Genomic DNA, 1791 nt, shown 5'->3' on the forward strand with positions numbered 1-1791 from the left:
GTGACTTTACTTTAAACTTAACTTTAGTTTGAAAATCCATCTGATATATACAGAACTGGCCATACAGATGAGGAACTAACAATAACTTTTCCTTTTTTTTTTTTTTTGTCTTTTTCCGTGTCCGGCAACGGATCGCAACCCTCAGTGTTTCCCCCGTACCGGACTAGGACCAGCAACGGGATCGCAACCCTCGGTGTTGCTCCCATGCCTCGCTCAGCCAGTGAGCGGGAACCGGTCTGTATGTGGGATCCGAACCCTCGGCGGGAGCGCCGCCGCGCTTCCCAAGTGGCGCACTATAGCAGTACGCCACCGGGCCGGCCCCATTTTTGCAAAATCTTGAAAGTAGTGGTGCCATAGCAAATTTCTGGCAAACAAGCAGAGCTACTCATTTACTCATTCTTGAGAACTTAGTGCAAATTTATAGCAGTGTCCTGGTCTCAGAGTGCTAAAATTGTCTTTTAAGTATGTTGTCTAACATGTTAAATTAACAAAACTAATAACCTTCTTGTAACAGGTTTTTGAGTTCTTCAATTCGTTCTTCATAGTAGCTTAATTCCTCTCGATACTGACGATGCATTTGTGTCAATTTCTGTTGATGTACATTCTGCAATACTGACATTTCATGTTGATGGTCATCAATTTCCTGACTTCGGTTCTGTTTAAGTTCCTTAAAAAATAAAAACAAAGTTAATCATGTTTATGATCAATAAATTTACCTAAGCTATTTATTTTACTGTTGTCCGAAAGGCCTTTTTATTAAAAATAATTCTCTGAATATGTTAAGGCTGAAAAGAATTTAAACACAGGCCCCAAATGAGGACAATTCTGAAAGACTACACCCTTTCCCTTCTTAGGCCTTAAAAACAGATTTTCTACTTTTAAAGAGGGAACACCAGCAAGAAAACACTGAAAAAAAAGATAAGCAAAAATATCTTTTCCTAATGACATATTCCACCAATACCAGCTATCAACCCTCTGGCCAATCTGTATCTGTTATCCTACTATCCCCATCCTCTCACTCAGCCTTTCTATCTACCAGTCTTCATGGGAATTCCAAATTGTTAACCCAAGTTGAGAAGACCAGTGTCTCTCCCAGGAACCTAGATCTTCAGCTGAGTCCTCGAAAGAGAGAAATTGGTTGGACAGGAAGCCTTACGATAGCTGCACTTTCAAGAGTCTGTCTGCTGTATACCACTACCTAGATTCCTGACACTGTCCCCACTCCTGTCCTTCCTGTGGCCAGAATGCTCATCTCTTCCTCCAGTCCTATGGATGGACTACACCAGGTCCTTCCAGAAAATCCTCTTTTCCTTTACTTAGCTAGAGATATTTTTTGCTGCTAACCAAGAATCCTAATCTATAAATTAGCTTCCACTTCCTGAGAAAATAAGTATAGGTATTCTTTTTTTTTTTTTTTTTCCTTTTTTGTCTTTTTTACTGACCGGTAACGGGATCGCAACCCTCGGTGTCGCTCCCGTACCGAGGATCGGCAATGGGATCACAACCCTCAGTGTTGCGCCCACACCGTGCTCACCCAGTGAGCGGGAACCGGTCTCCACATGGGATCTGAACCCTCGGCGGGAGCGCCGCCACGCTCCCAAGCGGCACACTCTCCAGTGCGCCACCGGGCCGGCCCAAAGTATAGGTATTCTTTAATCCTATGCACTTCTTTATGTGCCAGCACTGGGCTAACATCTTAATATTTAAACCTCAAATAAATAAATAAATAAATAAAAATAAAAATATAAACCTCAAAACAATCCTACAAGGTAGGTATTATGATGACATCTA

The 1791-nt window shown here is 42.0% G+C and overlaps 1 protein-coding gene across 1 annotated transcript in view; it reads right to left on the minus strand.

The window, feature by feature from the left end:
- Positions 1-1791, minus strand: part of LOC103581567 (thyroid receptor-interacting protein 11-like) — a gene marked incomplete at its 3' end in the record, with an annotated part of 31553 nt that overhangs the window by 11389 nt on the left and 18373 nt on the right. Inside the window, 1 exon segment of the mRNA XM_008563369.1 lies at positions 502-667. Within this exon segment, the coding sequence (XP_008561591.1) occupies positions 502-667 (166 nt within the window).

This window comes from Galeopterus variegatus, unplaced genomic scaffold (genome assembly GCF_000696425.1).
Source record: "Galeopterus variegatus unplaced genomic scaffold, G_variegatus-3.0.2 Scaffold13381, whole genome shotgun sequence".
Taxonomy (NCBI): Eukaryota; Metazoa; Chordata; class Mammalia; order Dermoptera; family Cynocephalidae; genus Galeopterus; species Galeopterus variegatus.